General features: G+C 42.8%; 1 protein-coding gene across 1 annotated transcript in view; it reads right to left on the reverse strand.

Moving 5' to 3' along the window:
- Nucleotides 1-17,355, reverse strand: part of LOC139540842 (microtubule-associated serine/threonine-protein kinase 3-like) — a 61,442-nt gene that overhangs the window by 10,432 nt on the left and 33,655 nt on the right. Inside the window, 17 exon segments of the mRNA XM_071344843.1 lie at nt 929-1,138; nt 1,488-1,609; nt 1,879-2,039; nt 2,214-2,326; nt 2,576-2,698; nt 2,915-3,016; nt 3,117-3,282; nt 3,563-3,695; nt 5,236-5,374; nt 6,336-6,544; nt 6,841-6,935; nt 9,485-9,552; nt 9,662-9,794; nt 9,989-10,090; nt 13,284-13,493; nt 13,856-13,931; nt 15,315-15,472. Coding sequence (XP_071200944.1) covers nt 929-1,138; nt 1,488-1,609; nt 1,879-2,039; nt 2,214-2,326; nt 2,576-2,698; nt 2,915-3,016; nt 3,117-3,282; nt 3,563-3,695; nt 5,236-5,374; nt 6,336-6,544; nt 6,841-6,935; nt 9,485-9,552; nt 9,662-9,794; nt 9,989-10,090; nt 13,284-13,493; nt 13,856-13,931; nt 15,315-15,472 — 2,320 coding nt within the window.

Below are 17,355 nucleotides of genomic sequence, written 5' to 3' on the forward strand. Positions count from 1 at the left end.
TCCAGCATGACAATCCTCTGTGCACAAAGTAAGGCCCATACAGAAATGGCTTGTTGAGATCGGTGTGGAAGAACTTAACTGGCCTGCACAGAGCCCTGATCCTCAACCCCATCGAACACCTTCGGGATTAAATTGGAATGCAGACTGCAATACAGGCCTAATCGGGAAAGCCCTCTATGGGCTTTGTTTTCACAGAAGTGACCAATGGCAAAGATCAGAGGTGCGCCCTCTATATATTTCTATGTACAGCAACTGTCATGACATTTCTCCAAACCAGAGAGAGTGTTCAAGATTGACATCTATCCATGTCCCGAGGTCGTCGGGAAATGCCTTCAAAACTGTCCACTAGGGGCAACAGTGAGCACTATTACCATCAAGTAGACTTGTGTTTTGCTAGGGTGCTGTGGACAGAGGTGGTGGATAAGTGTTATCCCATGACTCTGGATCAGAAGGTTGTGTGTTTGATCCCAGTCGTGGACACTGGTTTTACATGTTTTGTTTTAACCCTATCCCAAACCTTACCTTAACCATTCGGGAATGAGTGCCTACACTTAACCCTTAACTTCGAAATTTGACGTTTGGAAAAATGGGCCCACATAGAGCAGCAGGAGTCAACCCAGGGTGTCAAAAACACACTGAAATTTGGAGCAACGTGGATAAATGTCTAATTCAGCAGTGAGACTGTGTGAGCTTGTTGCCTTTCTATAATCGCTCGAAAACTAAATGAGGAAACAAGTCGGGATCAGATCATGGAAACATGCCCGGTAGAGATATGATTGTGAAAGTAACGCAAGCGTTGTTTGACAAAGTAACTGTAATAATATTACCCAATTTGACAAAGTAACCCATTACTTTCCTCAGTTACTCATAAAAGTAATCTGATTTACGTAACAATTTACTTTTGTAATGCATTAACCCTAACACAGACCTGCAGTGATGATGAGAGACAGGGCGGAGATGGAGGCAGACTTGGGCACTTTGCCCCCAAGCCTCGTTCTGTCTGGTGTCTGTCTATCTGGTGTCTCCAGCTGGTTTCCAAAACGTTGGGGGGCTCTGTGGTTCCTGGGGGAAGAGTGTTTGGCCCCGGTGCTGTTGCTACGAATCCTGATTCGATGCAGGTTTGACACTACCACCTCAGCTGTAATACACAGGAATAAGGGTTCAAATCAAATTTGTTTGACCAAATTAGGCAATGTCCGAAGTATCTTTGCAAATAATTTGGTCTGGATGGAAGCTCACTCTAAAGAGAAAGTCTATACACTTGAACTCTGTGTTTGTGCCTAGACTGTTTGCACTTTGATTAGTCTGCACCTGGCTTGGTCATGAATCCTCCTATCAACAAAAAGCAATATCACACAAATCTGTTTGTTTTTATGAAGAATGTTTCATGAGAAATGAAATATATTATGTGATATTTCAATTTTTGCTGGTTTCCATGAGGCTGTGCAGACTTGAAGAAGAGTGGAGGGGCTTGGAACTGAGCTCACCTTCGTCGTCTGTGGAGAAGGCGAAGCGGGGCATGGTCTCCAGACTGTGGGTGCTGCTCATCACCAGGGGGCTGGTGCCCCTCTCAGAATGGAAGGAATTGGACATTGCCCGAGGGCGCAGGCTGCAACGCATCAACGGCAGTGTCAGTTAGGAGTAGAAGGGGCAATGGTGACATCCTATCTACAGCTAAAATAGTCATTTATGATGTGTGCAGCCATTGGTTATGCACACCCTATTCAGCAAACATTTCTTGACTTTTCGGAACTAATCATAATTTTATGCACTTTCACCCACTGTTTTGGGGTGTGTCCGATAAAGACGTGTTTTAACTCTTACACAGGGAATCCTAACAGAAACAGAGAGCTACAAACTCATTCTGGCTCTGCTCACCTGCCCCTGCGATCTTGGTGCTGGCGTTCCTGTCTCTGAATGTCTCCTCCTGGGGAGGGTGTGAAACGCCCATCCCAGCCCTCCTTGTCCTCACTGTGGCTGCGGTCCGATGAGAAGCTCAGGTTGGACGGTGTGGCCAGATGTTCTGTGCTGCTGTACACCTGGAAGCATGGAGTAGCCACATTAGCTAGGGTGGTCAAGTTTGGTGAACTTGGCACCAACAAAACCTTTTTTTCTCTTTCACAGATTTAAGGAGTTTTCCATTATTTACAAAGAATTGCTCAAACGACTAATATTATTGACATTTCTAATATTTGAAAAGGTACGTTCCAAACCTTGCTGAAGCGGTTTGACCAGGAAGAAAACTGACGGATTTCCAGGGAAGACTCTTCATCGTTGGTTTCGTCATCCTCATCTGAGGCCAAATGGTGGTAACGCTCTAAGCGAGCTGAAAACATGACAACACAAAATGAGTGGAACTCAGGAACAGGGACCGTACCATAAAATCCGAACCAGGATATTTAGTGTATTTCAGGAAAACATATAGTTTTCATTAAACACAATTGACTAATGAAAATATCAATAAGCATTAAACAGGCATGAAGAGAAAATATCACTACATCTGTGGAGATATACTAGCAATAGAAAGAATGGATCTTTGTCTTTAATAAAAGCACTTATGAAGGACTGCCCGTACTGTCAAAGTAACTGGTGTCGTCCTCCGCTTCCAGTTGAGGGATGAATTCGGCTTTCAGTCGCAGTAGTCCGTTCCAGTCCAGAAGTAAGAAAAAGGGGTGTTGTTTTACCTCAGATGCTCCTCCTAGAACAATATTTATTTTTCCGATTACGGTCGTGTGCAAATCTCAGAAAAATAGCCAACAGCAAAACGTCAGACTAGGATGATGTGACATGAAAGATGAGAGGCCTCGGGTTCCAATATCTAGACTAGCGCACCACTTAGAATGAAGCAATAGGGCATGCATTCTAAGTGGGATGCTAGTATGGACATTGGAACGTAGTTTTGTGGTCTACGAACCTGTCCCCAGGCGCTCCAGAGGGCTCTGCCTCAGCAGCCGTGTGATCATGTCCTGGGCGTCTGCAGGTAAAGCATCATCCCCATCGGGCCAGATGATGTCATCTGTACATCGAGCAAGCACACGTTAATGAGAGGATCTCCACATTAAACACAATTAAAGAAAGCCTACATACTGTACATATTCCATCAACGGAATACTTACCACTGACAACCTGCCCAAAGAGTTCCTCGGGCGTGTCCCCAAAGAAGGGCACACATCCAACCAGGAACTCATACAGGATGACTCCCATGGCCCACCAGTCTACCGGCTTCCCATAGCCCTGTCTCAGTATCACCTCTGGGGCTATGTACTCTGGGGTGCCACACACCTAGAGAACCACACCAATAATATTCAGCTATACCGTAACATTTGCATTCAGATTTTTGTAACACAATGGAGTTTAGTTACACAGTAGTTATGAGATGGTACACCTATACTGGGTTGAGTATTTGAAAGTATTTGACCTATGCATTTGACCCTGGTGTGAGTATGTGTTCAAAAACACTTGTCTGGCATTTCGCTATATTGTTTTCCTATGCCTTATTATGGAGCTGAATGTATTTATAGTGAAAGAACAAATAAAGGGTTAAGCGGTTGACAAGACTCACCTGTTTGTCGATGAACTCCCTGGTGTCTTTCTCCATGTGACCCTCGTAAAGGTTAGTGGTCATGTTCATCAGGCCAATTCTGGACAGGCCAAAGTCGGTCAATTTGATGTGGCCCATAGAAGTGATCAACAAGCTGCAGGTGGCATAGAGAGAAATGTTAAAGCTACATTTTCTTCGACTTGAGGTACGGTACCTTCAGAAAGTATTCACACCCATTTTCCCACATTTTGATTTGTTACAGCATGAATTTAAAATTGATTACATTTAGATTTTGTGTCACCGGCCTATACACAATAACCCATAATGTCAACGTGGAATTATGTTTTTAGAAACAGCTACACATTTTCTAAAAATTAAAAAGGTGTAATGTCTTTAGTAATTAAGTATTCAACCCCTTTGTTATGGCAAGCCTAAATAAGTTCAGGAGTAAAAATGTGCTTAACAAGTCACATAAGTTGCATGGATTCACTCTGTGTGCAATAATAGTGGTTAACATGATTTTTGAATGGCAACCTCATCTCTGTACCCCACACATAAAATGATCTGTAAGGTCCCTGAGTCGAGCAGTGAATTTCAAACACAGATTCAATCAAAGACCAGGAGGTTTTCCAATGCCTTGCAAAGAAGGGCACCTATTGGTATAAAAAAAGACATTGAATACCCCTTTGAGCAGGATGAAGTTATTAATCACTCTTTGGATGGTGTATCAATACACCCAGTCACTACAAAGATGCAAGCGTCCTTCCTAAGTTTCCAGAGAGGAAGGAAACCACTCAGGGATTTCACCATAAGGCCAATGGTGACTTTAAAACAGTTACAGCGTTTAATGGCTGAGATAGAAGAAAACTGCTCCACAATACTAACGTAAATGACAGAGTGAAAAATATTCCAAAACATGCATCCTGTTTGCAATAAGGCATTTTAGGTAAAACTGAAAAAAATGTGGCCTGAATACAAAGCGTTATGTTTAGGGAAAATCCAATGCAACACTTCACTGAGTACCACTCTTCATATTTGTGGCTACATCATGTTATGGGTATGCCTGTCATCGGCAAGGACTAGGGAGTTATTTTTTTTAATGTACGGAATAGAGCTAAGCACATTGAAAATCCTAAAGAAAAACCTGTTTCAGTCTGCTTTCCAACAGACACTGGGAGACAAATTCACCTTTCAGCAGGACAACTACCTAAAACACAAGGCCAAATATACATCTATACTGGAGTTGTTTACCAAGACGACATTGAGTGTTCTTTAGCTCCTAGTTACAGTTTTGACTTAAATTGTCTTGAAAACAAGACTTGAAAATGGCTGTCTAGAAATGATCAACAACCAACTTGAAAGAGCTGAAGAATAAAAAAAGAATGTGCAGATATTGTACAATCCTGCTGTGCAAACCTCTTAGAGACTTGCCCAGAAAGACAGCTGTAATCGCTGCCAAAGGTGATTCTAACATGTATTGACTCAGGGGTGTGACAAATTTGCAAAAATGTTTTTGTTTTTTTTCTTTCACTTTGTCATTATGGGGTATAGTGTGTAGATGGGTGGGGGGGAGAAAAATTATTTAATCCATTTTGAATTCAGGCTGTAACACAAAATGTGGAATAAGTCAAGGGGTATGAATACTTTCTGAAGGCACTGCTTGTAAAGAGGTTTAAAGTTTGTTCTGGACTCACTTGTCAGGTTTGAGGTCTCTATGAACAATGCCGTAGTTGTGAAGGTACTCCAAGGCCAGCACAGTCTCAGCAAAGTACATCCGGGTCATGTCCACGGGAAGGGGGCCCATGTTCTTCAGCAGGTTAGCACAGTCCCCACCTGCAAGAGATAATCAACAGTTATGCTAAAGCTAGGAGAAATCATGGGTGGATCAAATTCGCCTTTCCAACTATACTGAACAAAAATATTATATATAAACGCAACATGTAAAGTGTTGGTCCCATGTTTCATGAGCTGAAATAAAAGATCCCAGAAATGTTTCATACCCACAGAAAACCTTATTTCTCTCAAATTTGTTGCACAAATGTGTTTACATCCCTGTTAGTCAGCATTTCTCATTTGCCAAGATAATCCATCCACCTGACAGGTGTGGTATATCAAGAATCTGATTAAACAGCATGCTCATTACACAGGTGCACCTTGTGCTGGGGGGGCAATAAAAGGTCACTCTATAATGTGCAGTTTTGTCACACAACACAATGCCACAGATGTCTCAAGTTTTGAGGGAGGGTGCAATTGGCATTCTGACTGCAGGAATGTCCACCAGAGCTGTTGCCAGAGAATTTAATGTTAACTTCTCTACCATAAGCCGCCTCCAACGTCATTTTAGAGAATTTGGAAGTACGTCCAACCAGCGTCACAACCGCAGACCACGTGTAACCACGCCAGCCCAGGAGCTCCACATCCGGCTTCTTCACCTGCGGGATCGTCTGAGACCAGCTACCCGGACAGCTGATGAAACTGATGAGTATTTCTGTCTGCAATAAAGTCCTTTTGTGTGGAAAAACTCATTCTGATTGGTTGGGCCTAGCTCCAAAGTGGATGGGCCTATGCCCTCCCAGGCCCACCCATGGCTGCGTCCCTACCCAGTCATGTAAAATCCATAGATTAGAGCCTAATTCATTCATTTCAATTGACTGATTTCCTTATATGCACTGTAACTCAGTAAAATCGTTAATTGTTGCGTTTATATTTTTGTTCAGTATATTTCCATTACAACATGACAAACAGAGTCATGATAAACATATCGCTTTTGGGTTAGAATATCATATGACATTACCTTCCACATACTCCATCACCATGCACAGGTGGCGTCGTGTCTCAAAGGAGCAGAACATGGAGACCACAAATGGGTTCTCGGCGAAGGTCAGGATGTCCCGCTCCACAAACACCTGCTGGATCTGGTTCCTCAGGACCAGGTTTTGCCTGTTGATCTTCTTCATGGCGAAACGCTGCCGAGTGTCTCTGTGTCGGACCAGGTATACAGCCCTGCCAACCGCCACAGGACAGGAGCCGTGTCATACAAGACCTCCACATTGATAATCCATGACTACAGGGATAGTTCAATCCATAAAAGGTGGAATTGTAGTTAATATTCAATAGTTTTCTAAATGTTTACTAACCATGTCAGAAGTCTACAGTTGGCATTTTACTGTTAACCTTTAACTGACTATAACTGAAGTGACAGAGTGCATTGATTTCAAATCAACATGATAATAGCTCATTGGGAGTCCATGTTTTCAGTGATCAGCGTGGTTAAAACCACTTGCCTGTTTAGCGCTTACCCATAGGCTCCATTACTGATGAGCTTGATGGTTTCAAAGTCACTCTCCAGTGGTTTCCTTCGCGTCGGGGTGAGTGCCTGGGGACACTTGTTTTGCTACAAACAGCGCAAACAATTAGAGAATTAAGAGGCAGCCATTATTCAAAAGGTGCCGGGGGACCCATTAACCCACTGGTGCCAGTATGATTACATAGCCAGTCTACCAAATAACGTCATGTAAATAAAGCTGCTTATGTTGTTAACTGAAAGTCCAGTTTGTGTGATTCTGTTGTCAATCTCATACTAAAAACCTAGTACATCACCGGCAAGCTAATGCCCAATTTATTTATTTAAAACATTTTTTTTTTTAGCTAATGCCCAATTCACATCGTGACAAATTTCATTACACGGTAAGTCATCTTAACGCAATCTCATTCTGCTACTGGATGGAGAGCATATGGTTTGACAATGCAAGACAAAATGGAGGAGAGTCTAGTTTCTCGTCCGAGAACGCATTTATTTTGGGAGATTGCAAAATAGGCCCTTTTCATTCAAGACAGGAGAAACATATTGTTTCAGGTGATAATAAAACATGTTTCGTTGAGTTACTTTTTCCTCAACTTCTTTCTCGAACTTTCTATCAAGTCAAGCTAGTTTACAGAGCAACTAGCTAGCTAACTAAAAGCAAGGCTATGTTGAAAATACTGTAGCTAGTGATCTCCACCTAAAAATTATTATCAAAAACAAAAGTAATTACCATCACAATAAACTAAAACAGACATATAATATAATTGGCTTAACAGCCAACATTTCTATTAAAATAGTACTCAATTATAGGAATGGGTAATTGTTTACAAGTTGCTAGTTATCTTTATTGGGATAGGGGGCAGCATTTTCACTTTTGGATGAATAGCGTGCCCAGAGTGAACTGCCTCCTACTCTGTCCCAGATGCTAATATATGCATATTATTATTACTATTGGATAGAAAACACTCTGAAGTTTCTAAAAGTGTTTGAATGATGTCTGTGAGTATAACAGAACTCATATTGCAGGCGAAAACCTGAGAAAAATCCAACCAGGAAGTGGGATATCTGAGGTTGGTCGATTTTCAACTCAGTCCCTATAGGATATGGATCTGTTTGCACTTCCTACGACCTCCACTAGTTGTCAACAGTCTGTAGAACCTTCAATGAGGTTTATACTGTGATGTGGAGCCGGATGGGAGCTATTTGAGTCAGTGGTCTGGCAGAGAGCCAGGTCCTGGTCACGCGCATTTCACATGATAGCGACCTGCGTTCCATTGCTTCTCTACAGACAAAGGAATTCTCCGGTTGGAACGTTATTGAATATTTATGATAACCACATCCTAAAGATTGATTCTATACTTAGTTTGACAAGTTTCTTCGACCTGTAATATAACTTTTTGAAGTTTTCGTCCGATGTTCGGCTGGACCTGCACGAGCGTTTGGATATGTGTACTAAACGTGCTAACAAAAGTAGCTACTTGGACCTAAATAATGGACATTATCGAACAAAACAACAATTTATTGTGGAACTAGGATTCCTGGGAGTGCATTCTGATGAAGATCATCAAAGGTAAGGGAATATTTATAATGTAATTTCTGATTTCTGTTGACTCAAACATGGCGGAAATGTTATTGTATTTTCTGAGCGCCGTCTCAGATTATTGCATGGTTTGCTTTTCCTGTAAAGTTTTTTTAAAATCTGACACAGAAGTTGCATTAAGAACAAGTGTATCTTTAATTCTATGTAAAACATGCATCTTTCATCAAAGTTTATGATGAGTTGATCCTTCGATGTCGGCTCTTCCTATCATTGTGAAGCAGAATTCACCAAGCGTTGGATTGTTCACCCACTAATAGGGAACGTGAGCTGGGTTTAGACCGTCGTGAGACAGGTCTAAACCCCTGTTATTTGACGTGGCTCTCTGCAATTTCTCCGGATATTTTGGAGGCATTTTTGAACATGGCGCCAATGTAAACTGAGGTTTTTGGATATAAATATTAACTTTATCGAACAAAACATATATGTATTGTGTAACATGAAGTCCTATGAGTGTCATCTGATGAAGATCATCAAAGGTTAGCGATTAATTTTATCTCTATTTCTGCTTTTTGTGACTCCTATCTTTGGCTGGAAAAATGTCTGTGTTTTTTTTACTTTTTTGACTGCAGACTTTCGCTGTAAAGCATTTTTGAAATCGGACACGATGGGTAGATTAACAAGATGTTTATCTTTCATTTGCTGTATTGGACTTGTTAATGTGTGAAAGTTACATATTTAAAAAAATATATTTTTGAATTTCCCGCGCTGCCTTTTCAGCGGAATGTTGTCGAGGGGTTGCGCCAGCGGAACGCATGTCCTAGACAGGTTATCCCATAAAGCCGTCGCCGAAAACCACATATATTTTCATCTTGTTCTGTGGTTTGGTAACTTCCTATCCTATTGACAGACTCTGGCTGCACTGAAGACGTTGCATAGTTTGGAAAAGTGTGCATCACCCGTTTCGCAATGGAGCCTTCAACCGCAAGGGGGGGTGCTGCGATACCACTCCGTTAAGGAAAGTTTCCCATTGAAATGAATGACATCTGACGCAACGCAACGGACTGCTCAGGTGGAATGTGAATGAGGCATAACTCCTTACCTCCACAGACTCATCAGACTCCAATGTCATCGACGGAGCGGACTCATACTGCTCAAGCTGTACCATATCTAAAAGAGCAGGGTAGAAAGATACGATTTAAAAGCAATGATGTTGATTGGTACTGGTCTCAAGTGCGGGAAATTCAGGTCAATGTTATGGCAAAAGATATTCCAATACCTTCGAGAGGGTCGCGAGTCAAGCCCAGTTGGTTGATGATGTAACGTGGAATGTCCGTCTTGATGCCCTGGCCCTCCTTGGCGTGACCCTCGGCTGCCTCCAAAAGATGATAGAACTCTTCCGGGTCAAATTCCTGCCAACGACATCCAAAGGCCATTAGATTAGATTGGATTAAAGTGAATAAAATCACTTAGTCATGAAAGAGCTTATTGGCGATACAGTGGCTTAAAAACCAGCGACTAAACAGATTAAGAGAGACGGCTTTCCAACGCTCTCGACAGAATCAATCGCATTTTCAATCGGAATGAGATTTTCTCTCCGTCTCACCAGGCACTCGAGCAGCCTCGCCGGTCGGGATATGATGATGAGAATCTTCTTCACCAGCTGGGTGATGACAGATACCTCCTCGCTCTCTGAGCGATCATACGCCTGAAATGCAAAGCCAAAATGTTATAAGCTTCTGAACAGAGCACAACATGGAGATGATAAACTTTGTTAAAGACGCAGATAGCTCAAAAACAGAGGGGCCTTTATATCTCTTTCACCATAGCAAGAGCGCAACCACATAGTATGTTGGCTTTAATGCTACGTCCAAACCAACCTAGCTACCTGCAGCATGACCACAGAATGCATTACTTGCAGACATAGGCCCTGTCTAGAAAGAAACCCTGGCCCCTAGGCACTTCTGTAGATCTGAGAGGACTGAATAAGTAAAATGGCGAAAATTCACGGGCAACAGGTTGTTCTTTGTTCTTCAGTGGATAATCAATTCCAGAGAATAAATTGTTCTACAGAACACAAATCAGGAAGCCAATGGATCTTAAGCCCTCGCACTATGCATCATTATTGGCTACCCCAAACATCACAATCAAGTACCTGGGCGGCAGGTAGCCTAGCGGTTAGTGTTGGCCCAGTAACCGAAAGGTCGCTAGTTCGAATCACAGAGCCGACTAGTTGAAAAATCTATTGATGTGCCCTTGAGCAAGGCACTTAGCCCTTATTGCTCCAGGGATGCCGTTGATAATGGCTGACCCTGGCCATGACACCACTCTCTGAGGTTGTCTCAGGGGCAGTTGGAGTATGCAAAAAACACTGTGATGGAAAATTTGATTATGTGAAGAGACAGCCTTGAAAATGTTCATCTTGTCTTAGTGTCATAAATTATCCTTGGTTCCTGCCTGTGCTTGGTAAAGATATGAGGGGGAGGGCGACATGACCCCCTCCTTAGGACCATCTGGCAGAATGCCAAGAATATGGTCTATAAGTTAAGATAGGAGACTGACAAATGCCCGGAACCAACCCAATGAACTATGCCTATGTAAGCAGTATATAAGAGATCTAACAGGACTGCCCCGGGGGAGCTCACTTCAAACCGGTACTTTATGCATCTAAGTTTGACTGTGACCTCTCCAGCTTGCTGTTAATAAACAATGATTCATTTAAGATTGACTTCAAGTGTCCTTGTGTAGAATTTCCACGACAACACATTTGAAATAAGACAAATATAAGCACCCACCTAATTATTATTATTAGGTTCAAATGCATTGGAGTATTTATTTGTATTTCAAAATACACTGTATTTGAGTATTTTCAAATACATGCCAAAACTTTCCTAGTGTATTTCCAAATACGTTCCAATATTCAACTACTTGTATTTTCCAAAGAAATTATCTGAATACTTACTTTTAAATGTATGTGAAAGTAATCAAAATAATTGAAATAGTATTTGAACTCAGGTCTGATACACACACACACACAAAGAGGATGACTAACTACACTGAACAAAAATATAAACGCAAAATGTAAAGTGTTGGTCCCATTTTTCATGAGCTGAAATAAAAGATCCCAGAAATGTTCAATATGCACAAAAATATAATTTTTCCAAAATTTTGAGCACAAATTTGTTTACATCCCTGTAAGTGAGCATTTGTCCTTTGCCAAGATAATCCATCCACTTGACAGGTGTGGCATATCAAGAAGCTGATTAAACCGCATGATCATTACACAAGTGCACCTTGAGCTGGGGACAATAGAAGATCACTCTAAAATGTGCAGTTTTGTCACACAACACAATGCCACAGATGTCTCAAGTAGAGGGAGCGTGCAATTGGTATGCTGACTGCAGGAATGTCCACCAGAGCTGATGCCAGATAATTGAATGTTCATTTCTCTACAATAAGCCACCTCCAACGCCATTTTAGAGAATATTTCAGTATGCCCAACTGTCCTCACAACCACAGACCACGTGCATGACGTCGTGTGGGTGAGTGGTTTGCTGATGTCAACGTTATGAACATGGTGCCCTATGAATGCACAGAGATACCGTGACGAGATCCTGAGGCCCATTGTCGTGCCATTCATCTGCCGCCATCACCTTATGTTTCAGCATGATAATACACGGCCCCATAACACAAGGATCTGTACGCAATTCCTGGAAGCTGAAAATGTCCCAGTTGTTCCATGGCCTGCATACTCACCAGACATGTCACCCATTGAGCATGTTTGGGATGCACTGGATCGACGTGTACGGCAGCGTGTTCCAGTTCCCGGCAATATCCAGCAACTTCACACAGCCATTGAAGAGGAGTGGGACAACATTTCACAGGCCACAATCAACAGCCTGATCAACTCTATGTGAAGGAGATGTGTCACGCTGCATGAGGCAAATGGTGGTCACACCAGATACTGACTGGTTTTCTGATCCACACCCCTACCTTTTTTTAAAGGTATCTGTGACCAACAGATATATCTATATTCCCAGTCATGTGAATTCCATAGGTTAGGGCCAAATACATTTATTTCAAATGACTGATTTCCTTATATGAACTGTAACTCCGTAAGATATTTGAAATTGTTCCATGTTGCGGTTATATTTTTGTTCAGTACATTTACCACACGTTACATAAAGTGAGTTTGCCTTCAAGGAAAACTGTCTGCTTGGGTTAGAATGGTGAGAGCAAGACTGAGTTTCGATATAAGGGGAACTCAGGGGAAGAGAATGCATGCTGCTCTGGATAGAGGAGCTCTGGATAGAGGAGCTAAACACAGAACAATAGTGCAGTGAGAACTCTGAATTTAAAATGCAAAACCTGAAATATGTTGCGCATCACAGAAAGACGTCTAGCTGGAAACAACCCCACGGAACCACATGAGACAGCCTCAGTCATGCTGTGGCCTCCGTGAGGGCAAATTTGATCCATTAATAACAAAACAAGCCAAGGCAATGAGGACGAACGTCTGAAAAAGGAGGAGAAAAGCGATGTGTCCTTAACAGATGGGTTAAATGTGGCCAGAAATATTATACACACTCGTATCCCCAAGAAAATGCATCAGACAGGACGTTACATCAACAAAGGAGAATATTCCTTGGCTGTATTCTGAGGGCCTCCTGATTCAAACGGTGAGTTCTCTTCATTGGCTGCACTAGCTAAACCATACAAATAACATGTCATCCAAAAATAACTTATTTATTCCTCAGGGGGTTGACATATCATATGCAAATCATAAAACACCTGGATGCCCAAGGGTAGTCTGAGGAAACACATTTTAGACTCAAGTGCCGGCAGTTATTGTCCGATCACACTGATAAACCTAGACGCAAAGATATTTGTGGATATCCCACCTCGTGGAGCAGCTTCTCCAGTTTCTCCTGCAGCTCCACAAAGTAGCGTGAAGTGACCACGCCCGTGTGGGACTTGTCCAGGCAGTCTCGGACCAGCTCCACCAGCTGGTGCTGGATGAAGCCCAGCACGCCATCGGACAGTGGGAGGGTGCTGTCTGGGGAGCAGGCGGTGACGATATCCAGCAAGCGCTCTTCCATCTGTGCTGTGGCCTAAAGGGACAGCAAACACACACAACATTATACCAAAAAAAACACACCTAAGCATTAGTTTAGTAAGATCAGAAATAGTGAAAATGCATTCAATCAAAACCTGTAACCAAGTGTAATCCTCAGTAGCACCCAAAACAGGGTAGCCATGGTTAAGTGGTCCTTCTGGAGCGCCCAATACTGCTAATTATCTTCAGACATGTTATGGCGACCACGGTTAGTCCAAGTGCAACGTTCAGAAAGTCAGATAAGTCAGAGTATTCACATTCCCCAGAAGCAGAGGGGAAATTAGCTTTCTGATTATGGCAAATACAAACAGACATTGCTTCCTGTACAACAAAGGGGGAGGAGACAACATGACATACCTTAGGGAACCGTTCTTTGTAAACATGGTTCATCATGACAACCTCATTATCGAATGAACCCACTGTTCTTCCGGGGCTAAAACAGAAAAGGACACAGATCTTGTCAATTTGTATTTTTCCAATCCAACCAAGTGGACTGACAGAGCTTGCAAAAATCTGTGAAGCAGTGGGTGGTTGCAATATTTTGAATAATGGCTAAAATGATCATCCCAAGTGAAGATTCATTGTGGAATAGTGAACGTGCAACATTCAGATAAAGATAAAAATCTAATCCCTTCAAAACATCTAATCGACACATTTTATTTGGCTTCCGAGCTCATTTCCTGTTTTACTTTGCTACTTTAGATGGTTTTTTTTTTAACTCTTTAGTATGAGGTAAGAGAACAGCTGGTGTAAGACATGGACCACATCTACACTGTCTGTCTGGCCCATGTAACAGACCAACAGGCCCTTACCTCTCACGTCGTCCCGCCTAATCTCATTGTCCAAGAGTTAGGGGTACGGTGCAGAAATGCACCCCAGACACAGACCCATTCAGAGCTTTTTTTTGCAATGAAAGAGGCTTCTGTTGCAGCAGATGGCAGCCTGACCACCACACACTGCAGCCCGCCCCCTCCCCCTAACCCACCCCCTGAGAACCTCCAGCCTAGCTGGTACCCGCAGTGCTCTGCACCCACCCACCTACGCACTGCACGCCATGCCACGACAACACAGGGAGCTCGGGCAGAGCATGGTACACAGCGCTGCTCGCCTTAAGCCACGCAGCAGCACCACACTCTGTGTCCTAATCTATGCTTAAATCGGACCCTACGAGAGTCCCACAAATTGGTGCAGTATGTTACTTATTACAAAACAGGCTCATTTTCTACAATTATTATATCACACTAGAACAGTGAAGGTGGGAACTGCAATCCCACTGTGTAGTGAGTTTAGCTAGAGGTCAAATTGAGGCGTACTGAACATTAGCAACTGCAAAATACTTTAGCTTTACTTTGTTACAGGACTGAATACATTTTGACTGACCACACTGTCAGAACTAGCAGCAGGGTTGGATTGTACAAAGCAGGATCAATAACTAGCTAACGCATTGATTCTGCTTTTGTGAAACAGCCCCCAGGTAAGGGGATGTAGATGAATACATTGTCTCCATTCGTCAGTTCACTGTGTAAATACTCCACTGACTCATGCTCTCGTCCACACCTAAGTTCTCTATCGCAACATAAAGGGAGGTGAGTTAATTAAGAACCAGGCAAAACAATGAGATCCTGGTACGGTACAGTCAAATCTGGATTTGACTTAATACATTGTTTTTGAAGATGTTCTAATTAGCATGTAATAAATTCCCAGGTCTGATTAAAAAAGAAAATCCACAAAAATGTACGTAAGGGTGATGATGCATTAAATCTCATTTTGATGATATGGCACATTACAGTTAAGGCGAGGGTCAACGGACGGCTACCTGAGGCTGCGGGAGCGGGGGCGCATGAACGGCGAGGGTCGCACATCCTCGTCGGTTACGCTCTCTGAGCTGCGGAAGTGCTTGAACAGGAAGTGGAGCTCGTCTTGAGTGGGCTGGTAGGGGAGCTGGTGCAGGCGCTCCTGGGAAGAGGAGGAGGACTGGAGGAAAATTAGTACTTTTAACATTCAAACGCCAACACTTTATCCTGAAGGATGGAGGATCGGTATCATAATTAGGACAAGAGAACGGTTATTTCATGTGGCTTCTGAGGCCGAGTACATTATTTTCCTGATTATTTTTATGAGATGAAAGGCACACTCTGGCAGCTCCTGGCAATCTGTCAGATGTTTTGCCCCATGGGTCCTGAATAGCAGTAGATCATGGTGACTTGGCCTGCTGCATCTGTGATGCCCCTTTTCTGCCTGCTCATAAAGAGGTCACTGAGGATCACTGAAGGGCCTATTGTCCCAGTCTGACCATGCCACATATGCCGACCTTTCCATTATAAAACTACTCACAAATGGAGGAACACATGGCCTGTTCTCATCTTAGACCCTCATCAAATTTTTACACCACCACCACCCTTCTCCTTCAGAATGGAGACCTTTGATTATTTTTTCCCCAACCTAATTCAGCCTTGGGACAATTTGTTTCTTGAGCGGATGGTCAGGGTGCCGGAACATAATTACAAATAATCCGAAGACTGCAAATTGACCGCAAGAAGTCCAAACATACAGTGCATTCGGAAAGTATTCAGACCCCTTGATTTTTTCCCCTTTTTGTTACGTTACAACATTATTCTAAAATTGATTCAAATGTTTTTTTCCTCATCAATCTATACCCAATACCCCATAATAACAAAGCAAAAGCAGGTTTTTAGACATTTTTGCAAATGTATAAAAAATAAAAAACTTAAATAATACATTTATTCAGACCCTTTACTCAGTACTTTGTTGAAGCACCGTTGGCAGCGATTACAGCCTCGAGTCTTCTTGGTTATGACATTACAAGCTTGGCACACCTGTATTTGGGGAGTGTCTCCCATTCTTCTCAGCAGATCCTCTCAAGCTCTGTCAGGTTGGATGGGGAGCATCGCTGCACAGCTATTTTCAGGTCTCTCCAGAGATGTTCGAGATCCTGAGCGCTCTGGAGCAGGTTTTCATCAAGGATCTCTCTCTACTTTGTTCCATTCATCTTTCCCTCGATGCTGATTAGTCTCCCAGCCCCTGCTGCTGAAAAACATCCCCACAGCATGATGCTGTAAACATCATGCTTCACCGTAGGAATGGTGCCAGGTTTCCTCCAGACATGACACTTGGCATTCAGGCCAAAGAGTTCAATCTTGGTTTCATCAGACCAGATAATCTAGTTCCTCATGGTCTGAGAGTCCTTTAAATGCCTTTTGGCAAACACCAAGCAGGCCTTCGTGCCTTTTACTGAGGAGTGGCTTCTGTCTGGCCACTCTACCATAAAGGCCTGTCTGGTGGAGTGCTGCAGAGATGGTTGTCCTTCTGGAAGGTTCTCCCATCTCCACAGAGGAACTCTGGAGCTCTGTCAGGGTGAGCATTGTGTTCTTGGTCACCTCCCTGACCAAGGCCCTTCTCCCCCGATTGCTCAGTTTCTTCCATTTAAGAATGATGGAGGCCACTGTGTTCTTGGGGACCATCAATGCTGCAGAAATGTGTTGGTACCCTTCCCCAGATCTGTGCATCGACACAATCCTTTCTCTGAGCTCTACGGACAATTCCTTCGACCTCATGGCTTGGTTTTTGCTCTGACATGCAATGTCAACTGTGGGACCTTATATAGACAGGTGTGTGCCTTTCTAAATCATGTCCAATCAACTGAATTTACCACAGGTGGACCCAATCAAGTTGTAGAATCATCTCAAGGATGATCAATAGAAACAGGAGTATTCAGACCCATAGCAAAGGATCTGAATACATATGCAAATACGGTATTTCTGTTTTTTATTTTTAATAAAACCTGTTTTTGCTTTGTAGGGTATTGTGTGAAGATTGATGATGATGTATATATTTTT

The sequence above is a fragment of the Salvelinus alpinus genome, chromosome 16, assembly GCF_045679555.1.
Source record: "Salvelinus alpinus chromosome 16, SLU_Salpinus.1, whole genome shotgun sequence".
Classification (NCBI taxonomy): Eukaryota; Metazoa; Chordata; class Actinopteri; order Salmoniformes; family Salmonidae; genus Salvelinus; species Salvelinus alpinus.